Source organism: Ixodes scapularis, unplaced genomic scaffold (genome assembly GCF_016920785.2).
Source record: "Ixodes scapularis isolate PalLabHiFi unplaced genomic scaffold, ASM1692078v2 PGA_scaffold4__175_contigs__length_147842914, whole genome shotgun sequence".
NCBI lineage: Eukaryota > Metazoa > Arthropoda > Arachnida > Ixodida > Ixodidae > Ixodes > Ixodes scapularis.
Genome location: NW_024609879.1, coordinates 117949323 through 117972325, shown reverse-complemented (window position 1 = coordinate 117972325; position 23003 = coordinate 117949323). Strand labels below are relative to the sequence as shown.

General features: G+C 45.0%; 1 protein-coding gene, 1 long non-coding RNA gene and 1 other non-coding gene across 3 annotated transcripts; 1 reads left to right on the top strand and 2 right to left on the bottom strand.

The window, feature by feature from the left end:
• Window positions 1-474: 474 nt before the first annotated feature.
• LOC115330952 lies at window positions 475-13101 on the bottom strand. Its single transcript, XM_029992984.3, has 5 exons — window positions 13000-13101; window positions 9834-9849; window positions 6429-6573; window positions 1813-2191; window positions 475-877 (listed from the first exon to the last, which is right to left on the bottom strand). The coding sequence occupies exons 1-5, from the start codon at window positions 13048-13050 to the stop codon at window positions 569-571; spliced, it is 900 nt and encodes a 299-aa protein (XP_029848844.2). The 5' UTR covers window positions 13051-13101; the 3' UTR covers window positions 475-568.
• On the bottom strand, window positions 10456-10874 carry LOC120841679. Its single transcript, XR_005715791.1, has 3 exons — window positions 10833-10874; window positions 10646-10698; window positions 10456-10563 (listed from the first exon to the last, which is right to left on the bottom strand). It is a non-coding gene; the product is annotated as an uncharacterized LOC120841679 (long non-coding RNA).
• Window positions 13102-18530: 5429 nt separating the features above from the next.
• Trnak-cuu lies at window positions 18531-18603 on the top strand. Its single transcript has one exon. It is a non-coding gene; the product is annotated as a tRNA-Lys (tRNA).
• The last annotated feature ends 4400 nt before the right edge of the window (window positions 18604-23003 follow it).

Sequence of the window (23003 nt, the reverse complement as noted above, 5' to 3'; positions counted from 1 at the left end):
ATGCGGTTTTGTTTCCAATATCTGGATTTTACTGACCGTTTTCGCTCTACTTGCTGCCGGTTATTCGAATTATTTATTACAAAGCACAATCCGCGTATTGTTTTTATGTGTTAAATATTTAATTACCGATTCTCTGCATCTAGCTTCAACGAAATTACCCCAGAATGCAGAGAGTAAATAAGGGGAAAATAAATGATTAATTAAATTAATTGTTTACTTGTGTAATTGAGACAAAATACGTTTTATTTTATTTTTGTCATTCTTGTCCAGCTCGCTTGCACCTTTACATTTAGTTGCACTATAATCCTTACCCTGGTGATTTATCTATTTTTTATCAAATCAAACCTGAGTGCATGAAAATAATGTCATACTTATCTTTTTTATTAATGAACACAAAGAGGTCACTATCAGCATTGTAACTATAATATAAAAAAATGTTTTCCTAAATAAAAATAAAAGAAGAAGAACACAATAGATGGTGCTATGGAGAATTTGGCAGCCTTGAAATGGCGCCGGCTACTCCAAAATAAGAATATTTATTTTCCTGCGATATAGAAGATTTGATGTATCACAGAGTCTTCGCCGCAGGCGTAAGCGGTGTCAGGCTCAAGGGAATGGTGTATGTCGTGACTGCCGAAGACCTTCCGCCGTACGCCTGATAATCGTGCTCTGTGATTCGAAGATGAGCCTCGTGTGCCTTGACTCCCGTAAACGTTCCATTAGCAGTGTATAGGTATGTATCGTCCCCTGCATACTTAAGACGGGAATCTCCGAGATAGGGGAAGTTGTAATACCACACGAAGGTACCTTCGAGTTTCTCCGTGTACTTGATAGCAATATGTCCGGCTACGGCCACTGTCGACGTCCAAGGAACTTCCTGTGTAAAAAAAGATAATACCATCACAAAAACTTAATTCACTAATCACTAGAAATAATTTATTGACTGATAGACGGTCAACAATCTTGAGGCATTGCAAGATCAAAGTATTTTCCTATTTATTCCAAAGAATAAAAAAAAAAAACTATGGCTGCATTGCAGCAATAATGAGAGCAAGTCGTCTGCGCCCTGCCCAGGAGCTGCAGTGATGTCAAAAAGACACCAAGCGCGGATTGACTCTGATTAAAAATACTGGGTAGAATTCAAAGCAAGTTGCCTTGAGGTCTACCCTCTATTCTTCAGTCAGGACCAGTAAGAGCTCGGCGTTCTGACGTTACCACAACCCCTACAAAAGAAGCAGACGAACTTGCGTTCTGCACAAGTAGGGCAACAAATCCTTGAGACATAAAAAATGTACCATTGGCGTCAAATGATGCTCACAATTAGGCCAGTCAATGAAATATTAATTTAGTCAAACAACGACGCACAGTGAATTAGTCGTTGCATACAAATGCAACGAGATTCCTGACGATGCACCTTTAGAACTGCTGGACTGGCTCCGGTCGGGTTCTAGCGTTGGCTTCGGTCGAACTTAAAGTGAAACGGAGTATGGAACGAACAGCAAAAAAACGCATGGTCACGTTGTTTGTAATTTACTTACGTGTTGCGTCATCAGCCAAATAAATGAAGTGCAGTGAATGCGTCGCGCGTTTGCATTTTTAGTTTGTATGTTCGACCACAGATCTTGTCTGTACTATTACTTCAAACAAACAAAAAACAATCTCCCTCGTCCTGCGACCCCCTGTTCACTTAAGCTGATTGATATACTACCTAGGCCAACATACCCGAACTACGAAATCAACTGCATTGCTCGGGCGAATCACGATGCCTGTGATGGCCATTTCAACAACGAAATTCATCCGGGCGTAACGTACCTGCACGGCGTCTGTGATGATCCAGTCAATCTTGACGGACTTCATGGGAGGCACGGTGACGACCTGATTTACCGAGAATGTCTCCGTGTCAGAGACCTCTTCACGGTATCCCCCTTTCAGGTCTAAGCTTATTTTGTGCTCGGTTTCAATGTTGACAATTTTCCAAATATTGGCACTGGCTTTCACGGAGCCGGAATAACTGAAACCAGTTTCAACGTGCCAGGTGGCGGTCTTCTTGTGCTCGGTCTTTCTTTCAATGGTGGTCGTCTGGGACGATGACGCCTGTCCATTGTGGACCCACTGAGTATATACCACGTTTGGTCGCTTTGCTGAGCTCTTCGTTGCGCCGTACACCACAGGTCCCGCTGTCGCGGTCACCCTGTTGATGGAGAAGAGCTTGTTAATTGTTTGTTTTACTGGCAACGTGCATCGTGACCAGATACATTGGTCCAAGGCGTTTGGAAAGAAGGAGGCTTACTGCTTTGCAATTATTACGAGTGAGGCTTCTTTTGAAATTGAACCTTGTAGGGGAGGGCACTACGATTTTTGTTTTTGTTCGTATAGATATATATAACTGAGAAGATAAAACCCTTGGTGAAAACAGCAACAACGGACGATTTATTCTTTGCCGTTTCCGCCGGAGTCCGGCCTTTGTCTTCCTGACTCCGGCCGGACTCCGGCCGAATGTCGAAGAATAAATCGTCCGTTGTTGCTTTTTTGGCCAAGGGTTTCATCTTTTCAGTTATATACCCACGCCTTCGGCCTCCCGCCACCATGCCCGTTGTATATATATATATAGGCGAGGCAGAGTAGTTTGAGAACAATGGACAGGAAAAATGTTGTAAGTCAAAGGTCCGTACTTGCGGAGTTCCTATGCTAGGAGTTCGTTGCATGTATTACGACAGTTTCGCCTAGAGGCTCGGCTTCATCAGGAGGTGGCATACAGATATATATATGTTTGTGTGTGTGTGTGCGCGGGTGTGCGTGTGCGTACATGTGTGTGCGTGTGTGTTATATCCTCCCTAACATAGTGAACAAAACAAATTTTTAGAAGCTTTGAAAAGAAAAGTCTTTGCACAAACAAAACTTTTCAAGTGGAGCAAGGTGAAACGCTACATTTTGACTGCGTGATTTTTTTACCCATTAATGCGTCATATCATAAATATTATAAATAGGTAAAAACATTAACACTATAATTTTGTGTTGTACATGTATGACACATTGCCTACATTTTTTAATAATTTAAATTGCTTTGGTGTATTTTAGGCCGGAAATTAGTGGCGTGATTTTACGGTGGAAACCGAAATCCAACACCGTGCACGGAACACCGACGCTTACTGAGAATAAAATCGAGCGACCGAACGGAACGATAGAGCACGGCGGGGCGTACGCAAGACTCAATAGGGGAAAGAGGGCGAAACGAGCGAACGAATAAAACCAAAGAACACGGCGGAATCTCGGCGCGACGAAACCCATACGGACCAGTCCATTCCAGCACTGACGAGTAGTCCAATCCACTACCACCCAAAGGAAATACGGCTGACGTATTAGGCAATCAAAACATTTAAATGCATAGCCATCTAAAGGGCTTGACTCTAGAGTAAGCATATTACTCCGTGTAGTTCGCGTGGTTTTATTGAGATTGAAAAATCGACTGAAGCCTGACAAGGAAAGTATCTAAGTATTTTTCGATGCGCTATAAGCAAAGTCGTTTATTATTAAGTTTATAAAGCTTTTTGGTAGTCAAGAAGGGTTATATCATAATAAACATCTAACAGACGGTCGACATTACTGAGTCATGATTATCTCTTGTTTTTAATATGGAATATTTTATTAATTGGGTTTGGGTCTTTACTATATGTGGCCTTTCCGCATAGCATACAAATGCGATCGCGAATACCGAAGTAAAAACCAGGGCTCCTTTGCTGGAAGCTGGTTAACTGTAACCGAGGCAAAAGTTAACCACATTTCTCTACCAGGTGGAATATTAGGTCACGTAACTAGCAGAGAATGAACGGCGGGGAAATATGGCGATGCGCCTCCCAGCCAGCGTTGTCACAGTCACTGCGCTACCGGGCACGTTTCTTAGCAACGCATGGAGCAGGAGTCTTTTGCTATGCCTTACATCACTTAAATCGCAAAGTTTAAGCAATGATCACGCCCATTTTTGTGTCGTATTTTGATTTTTAAATTTATTAAGCCTAAAAAATTACGGAATTTTAGACATGACAACGGAATTCCAATTCTAGTACTTTGTCTTCACTCAATCGGCGGAGCATTGATGACACTCAAACGCAAACCGCGCACCAAATTTTACCGGAGCCGAAAAACACGATTTCATCTTGTTAATAACTTCTATGTGCAGTTTTTACATGCTGGCCAGTCGTTCATGCTGCCGGTGTTCCGCCCACCTTTAATTGCTCACTTTTTCCCCATCGTATCTTGCACTGAACTTCGTCGTCCTCTTTCGCACAGGGATGGACATCTCAACAAGACTTGTCTTAACTTCAGTCAGCAAAACATTGAATAGTTTGCGAAACGTGGCCTTGCTTTGGTTTACCATAGTAAAGCAAAACAAGGCCATGTTTCTCAAACTTTTCAATGTTTTGCTGTCTTATGTCAAGACAAGTGCACGTTACCCATAATTTGTACCACGAGCATAAAAAGATTTTCCCAAGCTCAAATGTATTCCGTGCTGCGTCCCGAAAACCCGGCAGCGCGCGTACTCGCGTACCCTTTACAGCAAGTTCTCCACGAAAGTCTCTTATATTCGCTACAACCAGTAGGTGACACGAGTTACCACCCCATAAAAAAACACGGAGCTATCAAGCATCCAGCACGCGTCAAACTTAGCTAGGTACTTGTAAGTATACCTGGTAAGGAAGGGCGGTTAAGTTTTTGGCTCGGTTAAAGTTGACGGGCTTCGAGCGAACGGACTCAGGAGTTTATTAAGCATTAGTAAAGACAGCACATCTTTTATGGTGTCCAGAATATGTATATAGTCACGTATGACAATTGATGAGGCAACGAAACTCTCAAGCAAGCTAAATTTTTAATAGGGCGAACCTGTGCCCAAACAAAATAACATTCAGCGGACGATAACATGCGTCGATGGAGGCGGCGTATACCGCGCGGTGCAGCTCCTTTTAAGCCTTCCATGGGAGCCTAGAAAATACTCCTTTCAAAAGCTACGTGCCAGTTATTAGGATGTGGAACCACTTCACAATGGCGGAGCAACTGACGTCGTGGAACGTGCAAGTCATTGCATAAGAGAGCAACCGTCGGAGCGCGGCCATCGCTACGAGCCGACAAGCCAATCAAAGAGTGTCAAAAGGGCAGCACCCCTCCGCTCATTACCTTTTCCGGTAGGTGTGTCCCTGCCTTCTAATACAACCAAGCACATAAAGTGTGCCGTGACCTTTCGGATTTAGACCACCATTGTGTAGGAATTCCACACCGGCCAACAGGCAGTTTTTCGAAAGGGGTCTATATTCGGCCTTCATTCTTCTCCAACCATACAAGCTCAACATGAACAAGCTGGACGGTTCTCCAGCCTCCTCGAATATTCTACTTAGAAATTGAAAGCTAAAGGACATTCAAGGCGGCGAATACAAACCGAGCCACCTGCGTGTGAGCAGGGAGCTCTGCCCACTCGGCTACGTCTTTTTTTATTACCTTTTGGATTATTATGCGCAGCAGATTCACTCCGCTAGGATGCTAAAACCGCCAGCCAGTTTTCGGCTGGCACACATGGTTTAAAATGGTCTTAGGTCAACCGTCCTATTCAGTACAGGAGCCCATTCAAGTTGTTCGCTCAGCGTCCCATAAACCTTAACATCTATTACTCTTTCAACGAAATAGTCCCTTGCTTGGCGAGGGGTCACATCGGCATGTCGCAGAGCCATCTTAGTTCTCCATAGACTGTGTGGTCTCAACAGCATGAACATGTCGTAAGGTACGCTCGTTTTGCTTTTTATGGAAAGAAAACAAATACCGAACGTTATTATCGGCAGGTCATTTTACAGGGTGCGTTGCAGAATGTCCCACAGAAAAACGGCCTCGAAAAACTCTAGGAATATATACTCGACAGTTTCCGGTTGTTGCAAAAACAGGCACTCGACCGACCATGGCACAAAGAGGCATTTCTCTTAAAGGTAGGCCTTTATGGGAAATGTTCCATTATGCAACTGATAAAAGAAAGCCTTTGCAAATGCCTTACCGGCATTTTCTTGAGTCTTTTCAGGACATCTTTCCCTGGACCATCCAAGTATAAAAAGCGGTACTCTGGTAATGGAATCACTGCATCAACAATATTTTGCACCCACGCTTCCATGCGACGAAACTTAAATACTCTGTTTTGAAACTTTAAAAAAATCTAAATGCCGTAATCACTTCGAACAAAAAGCCTCATACTCTTGTTCGTTGAAGGTTGCTACTGAAAACAACAAACTCAGGCAAAGCATGACACAATCTGACTTGCACTATGGACACCCAAAAATCAAAATTTTGATCCCCCAGAAAAACAAATATCGAGAACAAACCTGGCCTAGAAACAAATGAACAAGACCAAGCCAATCGGCTACGAAAGCGCGCAGCAATATATTTTAATGACTCACGGTGGGTGCTCTCCACGGGTTTCCTTGACGTCGTCTTCTTTTCGATGAACGTCCCACCAGACGACATCCCTTTTAGATAACTTGGCCTCGCGTTCTACGAAACCCTCCACCGCTTTGTCGAGATCAAAGGTATCTGGTTCCCCTGCTGTTAAGGGCAGCAACAATTACACAGAGTTTCTTAATGCAATGAATGGACAGCCTAAATTTATATCCCCTGATTTCAAACCAAGTCGTCACCAAATATACACCGTTCCAGTCTTACTTGGTGCGTTATTAAAGGCACCGCACAAAGACAAAAAAGGCAACAGTAAGGATTCTTGGTTTTGTACTTCGCCGTGCTAAAAATATTTATCAATTTGAATAAATTCGTGATGACAAATTAACATCGTAGTTCAGACCCGTTGAAATATGTTAATTGAAACAAAAGCCTGAATAAGACATATGCGTCTGAACATGAAGAGCTGCACTACCGCTCCTTGCATTTTACAACCATATGTTGCGCGGACTTCAAAAGTGGTTGAATCAGTGTGCAAATAACGTTTTACCGCATCCGGTCTTGAACAAGGCCTACATCTTCGAATGTTTTCGAAGTCCAGTCTGCGTTTTACTTAGGTGAAATGGTCGCTTATAATACTGCCGCAATTGTTTTACGCCAATGGTAGAGGAAGAATGCGTAGAATACTGGGAAGCATACGCAAAACGGCAGTAGGCCAGGGTCCTAAGCAGTCTTAGGAAGTCGTAACGCGCTCAGTCGCACTCAAGCGGAAATGCCTTACGTATGTTTTGTCGAACACTCAAGACTCACTACTTTAAGCGCATATCAAGGAATAGCTATGTTACCCACATCTCAGGGGAATTTCGTATTGCTCTATTGAATTTAGCGCACCTTTAATGTCATGGTGTTTCACTTTTCATTTTGTCAGCCAAAATCTAGCGATCCTTTAGCCAGACACAAAGCCTCTTCTATTTAAATTGTGCTCACACTTTGTAAATTTAAGGTTATGTAATAATATACTACTAATTAATATGTTCTGGACCGCTCAAAGGTAGGAAATCTGCAGAAATATCAAACGTATGACTGCAAGAAAAGGCAGCGAAGTACGTAAAATATAACCTACGAAATGCAGTGTCAATAAAAATGTTTTCAAACATTTTTTTCATCTTTTTTGGCCTAGAAAACGTTAGTTGTGTTTCCTGGAGAAGCCAATAATATATATATATTTAATATTAAGTATTCAAAATCCGTATCATCTTCGCTTCCTGCTAACCCTTTCATGCCAAACTATTTCTTCTTAAAATACAGATAAATATTCCGGGTGTGATTCATGAATATAAGAAAGCGACATTTTCAAGAACAATAAACATTAATTTAATTTGTGCCATTGTGAACTATTGTGGTTGTGCAATATTGGGCTTTTTTTTCTTATTTAGTATAAAAGTCCTTGAAGCAGGTTTCGCTGAGGACAAGGCAAGCATGCACGCTGCTTTTGCTGCAGTATGTACTTCCGTCAAACAAAAAAAAAAGCTATCTCAGAAACCTTTTTAGTGAGTCTTCGATTCTGTTTGGTACCCTTCACCCAGGCAGTGAGAAAAAAAGACAAGAAAGCGTCACAATATTTTTAATGGCATACCAAACCAAACGCCACGACAGGCGAAGGCTCAGAACATTTTCAAACAAATTAAGCAAAAATGTAAAAAAAAAAGCTACGGAAAGAACGTTTAGCGCGCTAACAACCTGTCATTCGCAAATCACTGCCCAACTCATCACGGATGTACAAGTAGCAATTGTGTTGAATGTGCAAAATGTACATCATAATTAAACAACAAGAAGTCTCGCGCATAACTTTTCGACGAAGTTTGCTTCAAAGCAACAACAGTTCACATTCCTTGTGGGAGTTACCGAAACATAAAATATTATAATTATAATGCAATTAAATGCAAAGGTGCAAGCGAGCTGGACAAAAATGATGAAAATAATCCCTGGAGAAGGGGAACAAGGGGGACAGAGGACAAACATCGGTCACCTAGCTGTGTTTGGAGATTTATGTTTGTCCTCTGTCCCCCTTGTTCCCCTTCTCCAGGGATTATTTTCATCATAAAATATTACTATATATGCTAATGCGCCATTGTCCTCATAGTTCGAGATCACTAGATCACTTTTAGATCATTTTTTTATAAAAGAAACAAGAATACAGGGCGTGATATTTAGAATCGTGTCCTCATTGGTGGCACCTTCAAATACATATGACTTCCAACCCAAACAAAACATTTTGTAGGACCAAAGGAAGACTCTATTTTCAATCTATGTTGCTCTGGGGATACGGTCCATTCGTCACATGAACACTCGTCACAGGACGATTCGTCACCGGACGATTCGTCACACAGGAACATTCGTCATAGGATGACTCGTCACGCGGCCAGCCGGTCCCACAATGGTTCGTTCCCCCAAATATGTATTGCTCAATTTGATTCGGGCGGAGAAAGTGGCTCACCTCATATCTTAGTATGTGTTTGGCTTCTGAAAGGCGAAGAATTTGTAACAAACGTTTCAGCTTCTGGTTCGGTCCCGAACATTGAATGTTGGTTCGGCCTCACAAAGTTGGTCACCTCTTATCTTAGCATGTCTTTCGCTTCTTAAGGTCAAAGAATTTGTAACAGACGTTTTAGCTTCTGGGTCCGCCCCGAGCGGTAAATGCGGAGGCCATATAAGAGCGACTATTTTTGAACTTTGGCTACATTCCAAAGGATAGAGGTGATCGCAACAGAGAGAGGTGGAGCCATGATGCTGCACGAGGGGTACTCGTACACATTCAGCAGAAAGAATTCCAATACTTATTGGTTTTCTCGCAGAGGGGTATGTAAGGCGAAAGTAAAAAGTGATTTGGCTGCCAGTGGGATTATTGCTCGTTCAAGCCAGCAACTGAGATCAACCTGCTGAAGACTCGTAATATAATGAAAGTAAAAGCGGAGGAGTATTGTAAGATTAGTTTTTCTAACCATTGGTTTAAGTGACAGTGGGAAGTCGTGAAACTCCTCATCAGCGAATGTGGGCAGTTGTTGAAATTTACAATTTACTATCGTCCCCTGCCCGATCGATGTGACCAGTTGCCCGCATACGAGTCATCCTGTGACGAATGTTCCTATGTGACGAATCGTCCTGTAACCAATCGTCCTGTGACGAGTGCGCATGTGACGAATCGTCCTCATCCCGTTGCTCTGGGTGAAAAACCATATACGTTGCTTGAGAGCTACAATCGGCATCTCTGTTTACAGAGATATTTTTTTAGCGAAAAAAATATAGTTTGCAATGTTGCTCCTTAGTAGCTATGTACACGAAAGGGTTAATTATTGCACTATCTCGAGCTGAATGGAAGGATTTGAAGGGTGAGATGTTCGCTTACTCACCGGCGTGCTGATGGACCTGAAATAAAGCGAAAAGAATGCATTTTGGTTACCGCAAGGTTTTTTTTTATTTAGATCATCACAATAAGTTTATTCATTATTAGACTGACTGGGAAAGCGCTCCTAATGAATTATTTTTGCAGCTCTGAAACATAAGAACTTCGATGACATTTATGCAAACGCAATTTGGGCGACTGGAGAATTTGCTCCTAATTCAAGTTCCGCGCGGTTTAGTCAACTGGATGTGGTTCAGCGATTTTTCAACTCCCCTGACTCTGAAGATCTTTGAATTCTTAGTTTGGCAGGAGTATACGAGGGGGGGGGGGGGGGAGATAAAAGTTACCGGAATGAATTTCTGAATGGGCAGTTAAATTTCAGCAGCAGTTCGTAGTGCCAGCTTCCGCTGCCAGCAGCACTTAGTGGCACCTAGAGACACTTTGCCGAGAGGCGTCGTCTGCTAAAGTTATAGCGACATGTTGCGATTTTTCCCGCAGGTGCTTCACAATCATTCATTGTTGTTTTCACTCTATGACTTTAAGGAACAGCTTGCGGCCGAAAAAATTATGTTTACTTTTAAGGTAAACGGCGGCACAAACTCTTGTAATGTTCGAGACGGCTTACCCAGAAAATGCTCTGAAGCAATCACAGGTATGCGAGTGGTTTTCTCGTTTCAAGGCCGGTGAACGCCTGATCGATAACCAACCTAGTTCAGGGCGACCCTCAATCTCCTCAACTGCTGAAAACATCGACAAAGTTTTGGCATTCTTCACCTCGAGTGTGTTCGTGTTGGTGAAACAGTTAAACAGGTGTTTTACCTGCGAGTTTGGCGACGCTTGCGCAATTCAGTGAGGCAAAACGTCCTCAATTTCTGCGAAAGGAGGAAGTGGTGGTTGCATCATGTCAATGTCCAAGCACACACTGGCCTGGCACTGCAACGGATTTTGAACAAAGATGGCAAACCCGTCCCCCCCCCCCCCCCCCCCCCTCTTCACCGGACCTCACCGCGCTTGTCTTTTTTTCCGTTCACCCATATGAAAAACGTCCTGGAAGGTAAAATGTGTTGTAAATGTGGAAGCTCTTTCAAATCAGACATTGCATAGAATGAGGAAAAAACTTTAAGCGCTTGGTAAAAAAAATTGAAAACATATATCATTTTTTTTTTAAAATTTGCAAATTGTTCACCAACAATCTACCCACGACAGGTGACCTTCCAGTGGGTTCCAAATCCCTCGGGCGTTTATGGGAAGGGGGTGGCCCACTCCTTGGTCTGAGACACATTACGCGGAGGCCCAAGGGCCAGAGTGGGTTAGTATGACCCGCTGGATGATGATCTAATTTCAAAACGGCCTCAGCGATGGAAGCCCTGGCTTCCTTAGCCACAATCCTTTCATCCTCCGGTTGGAAGGTACACCTTATGGCGCTTAGCTCAAACCACCTCCCTTCTTACTCCTCCCGCCCCCCCTCCCCCCTGCTTCGCGATTACAGATTACTCCTTGGGCGCCAAACTTGCCCACCCTGCGGGAACTTTCTAAATACCCCTACACCCCTGTTGGACTGCTCCTCCACCCTCCCCTCTCGCTCAAGAGTTATCGCCCCCCTCCCTCATCATCAGTGCCCCGGGACACTGCTGGTGTAGCTCATTCTCCCGGCGTCCTGATTTTTCCCCTTCTAGTGGGCCCTGGTCACTCACGTCCAGACAACACTCAAGAGTCCCGAGTGACGAAGACCAGCATGCCCCCTTTTAGCTCCGCACGGGGCGTCCCTTTCACAATAAAAGTTTAACACAAACATCTCTAGAACTTTGTCAAACGGCGCCGGTCGGCGAACTTACTCGGAAGGGGTGCCGCTAAGACACCTCGCGGTGGAAACTGCTCCTATGATCTGCCCGTCCCCCAGAAATTCATTCCGGTTACTTATGGTCACCCTCCTTTATGTTGCTCTTCTAACACTATGATAAACGATATGTTTATCGCCAAGACCACTATACGCGATTCAGGTGGTCACGCAGGCACTAGTATACAAAGCCAAAGCACACAGTAGTCACATCAAGGATCAAGCAGCCAGAACGTAGCGTATACCCTCAAACTACGCGTCTCCAATGACAACGAAGGCCGATTTGTCGAGATAGACAGAGGGAGAAAGTCTAAAGGTGAATAAACTCACCAAAAAGAAAATAATATAGTAAAGAAAAGACAGCGTGCGGAGTTTGGAAAACGCAAAGAAACAAACTTTTCCCATGCAGCCTCCTGGGAATATTCTGCTTCACTTTACGATGGATGAACCGGCAGGGGACGCTACACGTCAAACTAAGCCGATCCGGTGTTCTTAATGTTATAACTACGTTCCCCCTCCGGTGGCTACACCCCACAAAGAGCTCAGGGGACAATCACGCGGTATTCTAGGAGTTCGGTGGCTCGTAGCACTCTCCGCGGATCATCATAAGAGAAAATGGAGTATATCGGCGGACCGGTGTTTAGACGCTCAGCGCCACTGCGTTGCGCAACTGGTACACTTCTATTTGCTCTCCAGATCTATAGGTGAAGCTTTAAGTATTTGTCAACACAGCAGAAACGCTCGAGAACAACCCGTCGATATCTTTAAAGCCGTAGCATTATCGGGCCAACCAACCTCACGAACTGTGTAAGCAAAAAATGTGTAAGTCGGTCAATCCGTAACCTCTAAACGATATTAAGAAAAACGACAATCGGTGCCGGGATTCGAACCCTGGTCACCGGAATCACCGGATTACCGGAAGTACTCATTACTGGTCTACACGTAACTGAAGTTTATTTAAGGAAAACTGAGCTGAACCACTAACGGCGACATAAACCGCTAACCGCCACATGTGACAGGAACTTCGTTCCGATTCAGGTTTAATATAAAACGTCTATTTAAAGCTTTGGTTCAGCTACAGATTGTTCCAAAATAACAGTTTTGATTAGCTTTTCGGCTCGTGTAGGCTTTGTTTTGACAGCCCGGTCAGAACAATACTGTGAAGTGATGCTAACAACCACGTAATGTTATATGAACGACGCAAGAGATATTACGCGGGAACAGGATCGTGGAAGGTTCGAGCATAAAGCCTTACATGATTTATGAATCTAAACGCGAGTATTAGATGCCACAAAGGTGACAGCTGAGACTCAAGTAAGAAGAAAGGCGCACTCACCAGCACGAGTAGAAGTGCTAGAGCGAGATGGAAAGAAAAGGACGAGGCCATGCTTTGTAGTCTGCAAGTGTCTGCTCTACACCTTGATGCAATATGTGCGTCTTATATGCGCTAGATATCACGTGTCATTCACCCGCTCGTCATCGACGTACTGTATCTGTCGAATAACGGACGATAAAGAAAATAGCATCAATTTGCATTGGAGAAATAATTGCAGCATCAGTTGTTTTTTTTTCTTACACAAAAGTTCGGAACAAAAAAAAAACGATCGCTTATCGGCGGTGATTAACCTCTCTGACAGGATCCCATATGAAGAAGGGTCAAGCTGATTCATTGCGTGTTAATTTGTACTAGTAAAATAGTTGGGCAAAGAGAAAAAGTAGCGAACAATTAATATATATATATATATATATATATATATATATATATATATATCAGTGTGTCGAACCGAAAAAAATACGGGTTCGGTTACGGTTCAGGTTCAGGTAAATTTATTTTGTTTCGGTTCAGTTCCGGTTCGATTCATTCGATCCGCGAACCGGTTCGGGGCGCTGAACCGGTTCGCGAACCGGTTCGGAAATTATAAATGACAAATTGCAACATCAAAATAAATTACAAATAAAACATCTGAAATCAGCACATACGAAACGGGATACATCGTAGTGTAAGGCTCAGAGATTTCTACCAGGAATGGTTTCTTTATGTGCACTCAAAGGTTACCTCACCGACGTTTACGTATTCGGACTTCATCTAATTGGGTCCGACGCAGTAGCTGTAAAATCCGCGACCTCCTTACAAACCCACTTACAAGCAGAACTCGCTAACTATCCCGCCACCTCGGCGTGTAAGCAATTGAAGGAACAGTGGGGAGAAAATACAGCTTTCTTTATTTGAACTAGCCTTCGGTAACTCAAATTAGACCCTTAAAGAAGTTTTCATTAAACAAGATACGGAATGTGAAAAACACTTCACCGAACGCAACGCCAGAAGGACGTAATAGGATAAATATTAAAATAGAAGAGTTCGCTGTCTCACAAATATGTTAGCTTCTAAGTGCCTATACGAAACCGGATGCATTATTATCAAACTCCACAGCCTTTTCTTTTCTCATTCCGACGGAAGCAAGCTTCAAGAACTCGCGCGTTCTAGAATGAGCACACAGCAGCATTTAGGATTTACGAGATTGTAGAAAAATGAAATCCCGTGACGCAATTTTTTTTTTTTTTGCACAGCCTTTTAATTTTTTTTCTTCCATGCAAGCCGCGACCAGTGCAATACTGGTTCCTATGTCAAGATTCATGGATGCAGCGTTTATATTCCTAAGACTGAGTGGAGAAGAAAATTATGTAAGCGAGGTGTGTGTCAGTTGACGGCACTTAAAAAACAAATGGCATTGATAGCACATTCATTGTCAACAACGCGTGGCCGAACCGTTTTGACATGAGCCGGTAAGCGTTATTTCTTTTCCGGTTCAGTTCCGGTTCGGGTTCATCGCGATAACAATATAACGGTTCGGGTTCGGGTTCAGTTCCGGAAAAAATACCGGTTCGGTTCCGGTTTTCGGTTCGGTTCGGTTCCGGTTCGACACCCTGATATATATATATATTGTTGTGGCTATTGACCACGCGACCAGATATATCTTTGTGGTAAACCTGCCCTTAAGAATGTGTTTTCAATACATATGCAAGAGCATTTAAGATGGTATATCAAATTAATACAATTTTATACAATAATATAATGCACAGCTTCTGGTACGTTAGTGAAAAAAAAATCACATAGGTTTTTTCTCTTAACGCTGGACGTAAAGAGTATAAAAATGTACCGAATTGGCAATCTGAAATGTTTTCACATGGGCCTGAATGAAGTTTAATTCAAACATGTTGAGCAGAAAGCTTCATGCATTTGTATTACGAAATGTTCGTTCTTAGTTATCCGGGTCTGCACCGGGGATATTTGTGGACACTTGGAAATAATAATCATAATACCATAAAAATATCACGAATCAAGAATCAGTTTATTTTGTGCCCAGAATGACCCGTTCTTCTTAATACTCGCCAAAAAAACAAATCACCTCCAAAGACATAAAGTGCAACATTAGGATGACCGAGCAATTAAGACATGTTCAAAATGGTGGATGTTGCCCAATAAAAACGAACAGTTCGAGAAACACAGGCGGGGGTGAGAGACACTGAGATGTCTGCAGCTACCGTAAGTGCAGAGTAGTTTTGACCGGGCATTGTAACCATTTAGGTATCAACTGTAGTGACCGTTTACTTCGCCCAGCCTGTAATGATTGCAGAAAGCAAAGAGTTCGTGTAATGCAGAAAGCAAAGAGTTCGTGTCAGTTACTTCGTTTGGAACCTTACCCAAATTGTTCTAAACCCTACACGAGGTGATTCTTTTATTGATTTTTTTCTTCACATCTGACCCCCATTGCACTTCCTCTTATCATATTCTTGAAGATATTGGCTACCAAAAGATTCTCCTTGTCGATTCAACATTTTCTCCGGCTCAGCGCGATGTCATAAAAAAGGCTAAAATTATTCTAAGGGCGACACCCACAAAGTGTTGTTCTCTTTTGGCTCTTTTTAAAAAAAAGTTCACTCTTTTTGACTAAATAGCTTGTTGCTTAGATCTTGGTTGCTCTTAAGAATAAAATCAATAAACTTTTTAAGTGCTGTATTTTGTTAGTTTTAATAAGAAAACATAACCAGCCCCTGGTTTAGTAACTGCAATTAAACGAATTCTGAACGGAAAGGAACTGTTATTTTCCGCAGCTAAGTCAAGGAATACTCCAAAAGCACGGTCTGATTACAACGAAACAGAACCGAATCAAATATAATATATAAAATTGTGTCTCATTTTCCTAATTACGACCTGACTAACTTGCTTCTAACCAACACTTGAAAGCTTAAACACGTGTTGCGGCCTAGAAACTCAAACCCCTTACCCATTATTGGTGACAGTGGTGGAACGTGCCACCCCATCACTTATCCATATTTAACTCGTTCTATAGTTCAGCGTTCACGGCCAAGTCATTCATACTACCGTTGGCGTCATCTCCTGCAGACACGCGCACTGATTACGTAGTATTCATAAGGTGCGGAATCGCAAGCGCCATCGAACACATGCGTGCTAAGTCAGCTTGTAGCGACGATAACATCTAAAACGTTTCCTAAAATTGCCAAAGATAAATGATATATTATCTTGTGCCGCCTTTTTCGAGCATCACATGATTCATCGTAGTTCCCCACAATTGGAAACGCTCAAACGTGATTCCCGTGTTTAAATTTGGATTCCGCAATAATCTTCCTAATTGCAGACTCATCTCTCTTACAAATAGCCCATGTAAAATATTCAAGCACGTCATCTACTCGCAAGGCATGAACTACCTCAATAACTTCAAATATCTTCACCCTCACCAACTTGACTTTCGGAACACTTTTTCTTGAGAAACTCAGCTATGTGAATTCGTATCATACGTGCATAATATCTCTTTTGACTCTTGTACTCAGGATGCCATTTTTATTGGTTCCGCTAAAGCATTTGATACTGCCCCTCATCATAGTTTACTCCTAAGCATTTCTGAACTAAACATAAATAGTGATGTCATCAGTTGGATTTTATCATTTCTTACTAATCGCAAGTAGTCTGTTTAAGTTTTTGTAAATGACACCTCATCTTCTCTAATTACTGTTAAACGTAGAGTTCCCCAGGTAAGTGTCATTGGACCGCTCTTTTTTCTCACTTACATAAATTATCTACCTTCCCTAATCTAGTCCTCTGTGACACATTTCTTTGATGATTGAGTTCTGTACCTCTAAATCTCTTACTCTAGTGTTTCAGAAATTTTTCAACGAGATATAATTGGGAGAAAGGCGCTTAAAAAGGCAAATAAATAATAATGTAGCTAAGACCAAGCTAAGTTATTTCATTTCTTATACACACAACGTTTTTTCTACTAGATTTTGTGAGCGTCATTTTCAGCTGCTCTCTCTTATAAGTACCTAGGTATCACTTTCACCGAAGATCTGAGTTGGAATGCTCACATTGTGGGATTCGCCCTTTTTGGGGGTGCCACTTAGAAACACAAAGGAGGTTCCTTGGCCGGAAATTGACCTGGTTCGCTATCTTAGCGAAAGGAGATGGATGCTGCTGTCTTTGCAGTCCACGGTAAGCCGCACGTTGGGGCGCCAGATGTGGGATTCGCCCTTTTGGGGGGTTACCACTTAGAAACACAAAGGTTCCATGGGTCCGGATAAAGACGTGTTTATTGACTGCAATGTCAGCACGCTTCGCTCTTAGACAATGAAAAGTCTGGGCGCTGGCTCAATTGCCAGTATCACCCGGTCGGTTTCCCGCGCTGCCGCATTAGACAGATTCACGGGAAGTCGGAGGCCCACAAAGAAAAACCGAGCTCCGTAGAGCCAGGGCCTCCGCCGACGAGAGCCCCTGGCCCACCTTCGGGGCCAGCTTATGTAGCCTCGGAGAATGGACGCGCCCGGGGAGGCCACTAGCAGTCGCGTCCATCATAGCTCTCAAGGGTGTGCCGAAGCCGCGTTCACCCAAATGGGCAAGGGAGAGCCGGCCCCTTCGGGGAATTCGGCCTCGTGGTTCCTTGTATCCGGGAGGCCGACGCCATTGGTGACGACGACTCCCACGGCCTGCTTGAAGCTAGGCCTGGATAGGGATAGAGGGAACCCAATGGTTCCCACACTCCCCCCTTCTCAAGGCTAAGGTAGGCCTAAAAATAAAATGGCCTACCGGCTCTCAAAAACAAAATAAAAAAAGGAAACGCTAGAGCGAAAGAGCATGCCGCGAAGAAAAACAAAGAAATAAAAAAACGATCAGCGCGGTACATGCTGAAAACTCTAGCTCGCTGCTTGACAGTGGACCCCGGGTGCAGCCGAACTCTGCAGCCCACGCTTCTTGGCAGGCTTACCGGGAGTAGCGTTGCAATGTCCGTGTAGTGGCCTGGCGTGTGCAGGAAGGACGGCCCGGACACTCCATGACGAAACGTTCGAAGGATCACAGAAAGTACGGCGGCTGGGCGTCTCTCCTGGGGGACGCACCAAGTGGCACGAGCACTGTCACTGGGTGCGTGACGGGATGCGAGCTGCTTGCTGTCGGCACGGGTCCACAGCCTGGGTCCGCGACTGGATGCCACGTGTTGCTAGGCTGAGGACGAGTCCAGGCAGCGGGAGGATGGCTGCCGCCATCTTGGCCAGCAGCCGACGAGCCGGATCTGGACACGCAGGCCGGCGACGCTGCGGCGACGATGACGCTCCCTGGCGTCGATGCCACCTCGATGTGGCCCCATGAGTCAGGAAACGCCGGTCACTGGAATGCGGCCTGCCTTCTGCCGCCCTCTCCCGTTTCTTTCCCCAAGAAGGAAGCTTCGGAAATTCCGAGCAAGGTGGAGCCGTCCAACTGAGGACACTCGACCAATCCCTGGGTGCTCAAGGACCCAGAGATAAAAAGAGGCAGAGACAAAAATGTCTTTTCTGCCGTGAGTCACGTGCCTCGCACTGGCCCGGCTAGCTCAGTCGGTAGAGCATGAGACTCTTAATCTCGGGGTCGTGGGTTCGAGCCCCACGTTGGGCGCCAGATGTGGGATTCGCCCTTTTTGGGGGTGCCACTTAGAAACACAAAGGAGGTTCCTTGGCCGGAAATTGACCTGGTTCGCTATCTTAGCGAAAGGAGATGGATGCTGCTGTCTTTGCAGTCCACGGTAAGCCGCACGTTGGGGCGCCAGATGTGGGATTCGCCCTTTTGGGGGGTTACCACTTAGAAACACAAAGGTTCCATGGGTCCGGATAAAGACGTGTTTATTGACTGCAATGTCAGCACGCTTCGCTCTTAGACAATGAAAAGTCTGGGCGCTGGCTCAATTGCCAGTATCACCCGGTCGGTTTCCCGCGCTGCCGCATTAGACAGATTCACGGGAAGTCGGAGGCCCACAAAGAAAAACCGAGCTCCGTAGAGCCAGGGCCTCCGCCGACGAGAGCCCCTGGCCCACCTTCGGGGCCAGCTTATGTAGCCTCGGAGAATGGACGCGCCCGGGGAGGCCACTAGCAGTCGCGTCCATCATAGCTCTCAAGGGTGTGCCGAAGCCGCGTTCACCCAAATGGGCAAGGGAGAGCCGGCCCCTTCGGGGAATTCGGCCTCGTGGTTCCTTGTATCCGGGAGGCCGACGCCATTGGTGACGACGACTCCCACGGCCTGCTTGAAGCTAGGCCTGGATAGGGATAGAGGGAACCCAATGGTTCCCACAACATTGATAATATTATTAAGAAAGCATCGAGAACACTTAGATTTCTTGAAAAGCATTTGTACTTAAAGGGGCCCTGCAAGGACGTTTTTACTGGATTTTAATTTGCACCGAACCTGAGCGCACTGAACGTAGTAGCTTAAGGAAATTTCTATTTTCTTGAGTTTCGCTTTAGTTTAAAAGTTATAGGCAAATTAAGATTACAAAAACAAGCAAAATATAACCTCCTTCATGACGTCCTTGGCTGCTTGAGTGGCCGAGAAGTAGAGGAGGGGTAGTGAGTTCAGAGAGCGCTCACGGCAGCCGCACTCCGAGGACGCCAATAGAACATGTTCTAGAGAGGCTCTATGAAGCGGGCAGCCAGGGCGGTTGCATTGCATTTGCTCCGCGATTAAACACTAATTCGGCATGACACTTTATTAGCCACAAACGACATCAAACACGGGATAAAGTTCAGTTCAAAACGGGAGCCACTTCGCGCTGCCATACCGTTAAACAGCAAAACCACACAACAAACCTACTCGCGAAGGTCTTCGGAACGCTCGGAACCGGTCGGATCCTCGACTGCAGCGCCGCCACGTACTTCCGGGACCTTTCTACGCTCGCCGCACGTCGGCGCCTAATCCCATTACACCTTTCTAAAATGCGCCGCCTTTTCCACCGCTTGGTAGCGGACATGTCGACGAGTCATTTCTTGTTTCCATACTTTATAAACTGCATTTGTTTCTTTTCTGATGTAAAATATTGAAAACAATACGAAAACTACTTTTATAAATAACTGAGACTGTTCGCGCCACTTATATTTTGTATTTCGACTAAAAAGAAGCGTTTAGCGGCTTCTACCAGTAGTAAGCCCAGGACCAGACGTCGCATATCGCGCGCCTTCGGCACTGCGGGTCGCCCCCGTAGTTGGAGGAGGTTTCCGCGTCGTTCGGTTAAAATATGACACCACTGACATTTAATTCCTCTCTCCGTGCCCGCTGGCTTGCAAGCCAGCGGGCTACTTTTTTGCGGTTTCCACGTCTCTTGGGGTTCGGGCATGCCCGAACCCCAAGAGACGTGGAAACCGCAAAAAAAGTAGACGCTTAAATATGATTGCGGGGCCCCTTTAACACAACAGGACTCCTACTAAAATATTTGGCACCTGCATGAAGGTAAACGGGTTCATACACGTAACAGTTTAGCCATAGCGATCACCGATCTGTCAAACGGGTCATTTGTTTGAGCCATACCGGTGACCCGTTATAGCCGTACCGGTCACTTGTTTGGGCAAACGGGTCATCCGTTTAGTCAAACGGGTCACTCGTTTGGGCAAACGGGCTACTCGTTTTGACTAGGGGGTCACCTCGTTGTTCAAACGGGTGACCAGCTCGCCGAAGCGGGTGAGTGTTGACCGAAAAACTGCACCGGTCTAATCAAACGGCTCTCCCGTAACCAGGTGAGCCCGTTCGACACTGAAATACAGAGCGGCGGTACGGTCACGTCCGTGTGACCCGCATGCAGTTTCCAGAGAGTTGTTTTGAATATCAGCGCACATGTCATCAGTGGATGCAAAGCAACGACGTAGAAATCGCGACGCGAGAGCCTACTACGCCTTCAATTGGCCGACCGTGCTCGCTCTGCAGAAACGCGAGCTTGGGACAGTCAAGCACCGTTAGCGTGCTACAGATGCAAGACGCTGTTTTGTCTTCACTAATTCTTTGCCTTTCGAACGCCTGCGAAGGTTTTCCAGCGCTCGGCGTACCGAACGCAGCGCCTGAAAGCTCTGGCGGTTCATGGTCGCGTAGGTTCATGTTTGGGGGAGTTCATGTTCGCAGGGGTTCATAAAATACTCGAATCCAAGTGGCGACGATGAACCGCCGACGCTCGCATACTGCCAAAAGGAGCCAGAAAGGTTGCAATGCTGAGCGGGCGGTGCGCCGAGCACCAGAACGGCTTCAGAGACGTTCGAAAGTCAAACATTTTTCAATGGCAAAGCATGCAGCTTCGTGCAACATCAGCAAACTAAAGGTGCTCGAGAGTCCAACGCTCACAATTCAGCAGAGCGACCGCGATCGGCCTGATCGAGGCATAGTCGGCTCTCCGTGTCGCAATTGCTACGTCTTTGCTCTGTCTACACTGATGACATGTGCAGCGAAATTTAAAACAGCTCTCGGAAGAGTGCACGCGGTCCAAATAGAGATGTATCTAGCGCGATACAGTGTCGAAACATTGTGTCAACAGTAGTACTCACCACGACAGGATGGAAGTAGCTACTTTATGTTCGTCGGCTCCCACGTCGAGAACGACACAATAATCGTCAAAAAAACTTGACGCCAGAAAAAAAAAATTTATTTAATGGTGAGATTCGCGCTACCTTGGGTTGTCCTTTTACCTCACTGTTATGCGAACTCCACAAATAGCGAAGCGCTGTTGCTGATCATTGTTCTTTTTTTTTTATTCTGAGAAATTAATGTAGATTGAGCTCAGTTTTGGAGCCCACAATACTGCCATGAGTTATAATCGTGGTGCGAGGGTTCTTTCTAATGATAACAATCAAACATAACTTACAAATGAAAAATACAATATTGCTCAGAACCAAGCTGCGCTGTAGATTCCACAGCTCGCTAATAGCATCTTTTTTTTTCGCAAGGGTAGTTGTACTCACATGTAAAAAAGTCTACCATTTGTTAAACCATGTAAAGATATATGTCAGAAAGATGCACAAATTCCACAAACTGAAATTGAAATCGCGAATCTAGTGGCGTACCGATAAGTTTTAATTTTCTTGTTAAAAATATATTTGTGCACGTCGTGCGCAAAAATAAGTCGCTGTTAATTCTGCATTTAAATTTAGACTTCGGGTAATATGGGTTCAAACAATTGGAACACGAATCCACGCTGTGAAGATGGTTGGTCAGCGAAGCTGTGGTATCACATGCATTGATTGCTTACTGCACTATACAAAATGCCGCCGCCGGTCGCAGCACGCCGCCTCTGGTCGTGTTGCCGTTTCTTTTCTCTTTGCCGCTCCTAGTATTCACGCTATTCCTCGGGAGTCCTATGTGTGGCCTATTCATCGCGGTGCTGCAGCAACAATGAAATAAGTTGCTATACTCCGTTTCATCTTACGTTTAAGCGCAGCGGATGTTATAAGCCATCGGAGCTAATTGTAGTCGAGTGAGTACCACGTGACCTTAGAGAGGGGGCACAGCGACGAGCAGAAAGTGTATCGCGGGCCGAGTCCACAGAACGCGATTGGCTAAAATAACTCGTAGCATTCGCTGCGGCCGGACGTAAGGTGAAACGGGGTATAGGAGGGCTCTTCTTTTATATATGAAAAGTTAGTGACGTCACTCCCCACGCCTCAAGCTGCCGTCGCCGCGGCAGCTTGGGCAACAGTAATCTACACCGGGAACGTATGCGGTGAGCGCTACGTGCTTCGCATTGTTTTCAGGAGCTTCCCCAGGTAGCACGCCAGAGAAATGCCCAACTTGGGCAAAGGTCTGGCAAACATAAGGGCCGAACTTTGGCGCAGTTAGGATTTTGCACCATGGCAATCATCAGTGCCAAAGTACGGTGGCTAACTATAGCCTTAGTTGGGCGATCCTAGGGCATGCCAAAGTTTGGCTCTTCTCTGGAACGCCAGAGGAGCGCCAAAGTTGGTGCCATACCTGGGCCATAACTGCCAAAACAACGCCGAATTTGGGTATTTCGGACATGCCAAGTTTGGCCTTTCTATGGTCCGCCACAG

Coding starts and splice junctions, on each gene's coding strand:
- LOC115330952 (XM_029992984.3), bottom strand. CDS start 13,050: ATGGCCTCGTCCTTTTCTTTCCATCTCGCTCTAGCACTTCTACTCGTG. Junction 2,192..6,428: donor ACCCGTGGAGAGCACCCACC/GTGAGTCATTAA, acceptor CTCCATCAACAG/GGTGACCGCGACAGCGGGAC. Junction 878..1,812: donor TCATCACAGACGCCGTGCAG/GTACGTTACGCC, acceptor TTTTTTACACAG/GAAGTTCCTTGGACGTCGAC.